This window comes from Fulmarus glacialis, unplaced genomic scaffold, assembly GCF_000690835.1.
Source record: "Fulmarus glacialis isolate BGI_N327 unplaced genomic scaffold, ASM69083v1 scaffold3112, whole genome shotgun sequence".
Taxonomy (NCBI): Eukaryota; Metazoa; Chordata; class Aves; order Procellariiformes; family Procellariidae; genus Fulmarus; species Fulmarus glacialis.
Genome location: NW_009195753.1, coordinates 8631 through 8922, shown reverse-complemented (window position 1 = coordinate 8922; position 292 = coordinate 8631). Strand labels below are relative to the sequence as shown.

General features: G+C 65.4%; 1 protein-coding gene across 1 annotated transcript in view; it reads left to right on the top strand.

Moving 5' to 3' along the window:
* Nucleotides 1–129: 129 nt before the first annotated feature.
* Nucleotides 130–292, top strand: part of LOC104084365 (chromodomain-helicase-DNA-binding protein 8) — a gene marked incomplete at both ends in the record, with an annotated part of 7978 nt that continues 7815 nt past the window's right edge. The window contains one exon of the mRNA XM_009588174.1: nucleotides 130–244. Within this exon, the coding sequence (XP_009586469.1) occupies nucleotides 130–244 (115 nt within the window). The remainder of the gene's footprint in view (nucleotides 245–292) is intronic.

Below are 292 nucleotides of genomic sequence, written 5' to 3'. Positions count from 1 at the left end.
CCCCGTTGTCCCCCAACCTTCGTCCCCATCTCACCCAACCCTTGGCCCTCCTTGCACCCAACCTTGACCTCCCAGAAGGTCTCCGTCCATCCAGCTCCGCCCTCCTAACGCCACGCCTCCTCCCGTTAGCACCATCACGCCGGTGGTGGGCAAGAAGCGGAAGCGCAACGCCTCCTCCGACAACTCGGACGCCGAGGTGATGCCGGCGCAGTCGCCGCGGGAGGAAGAAGAAACCAGCGTACAGGTACGGAAACGCCGCCGGAAAACGGGAATCGGCCCCGTTTCGGCACGC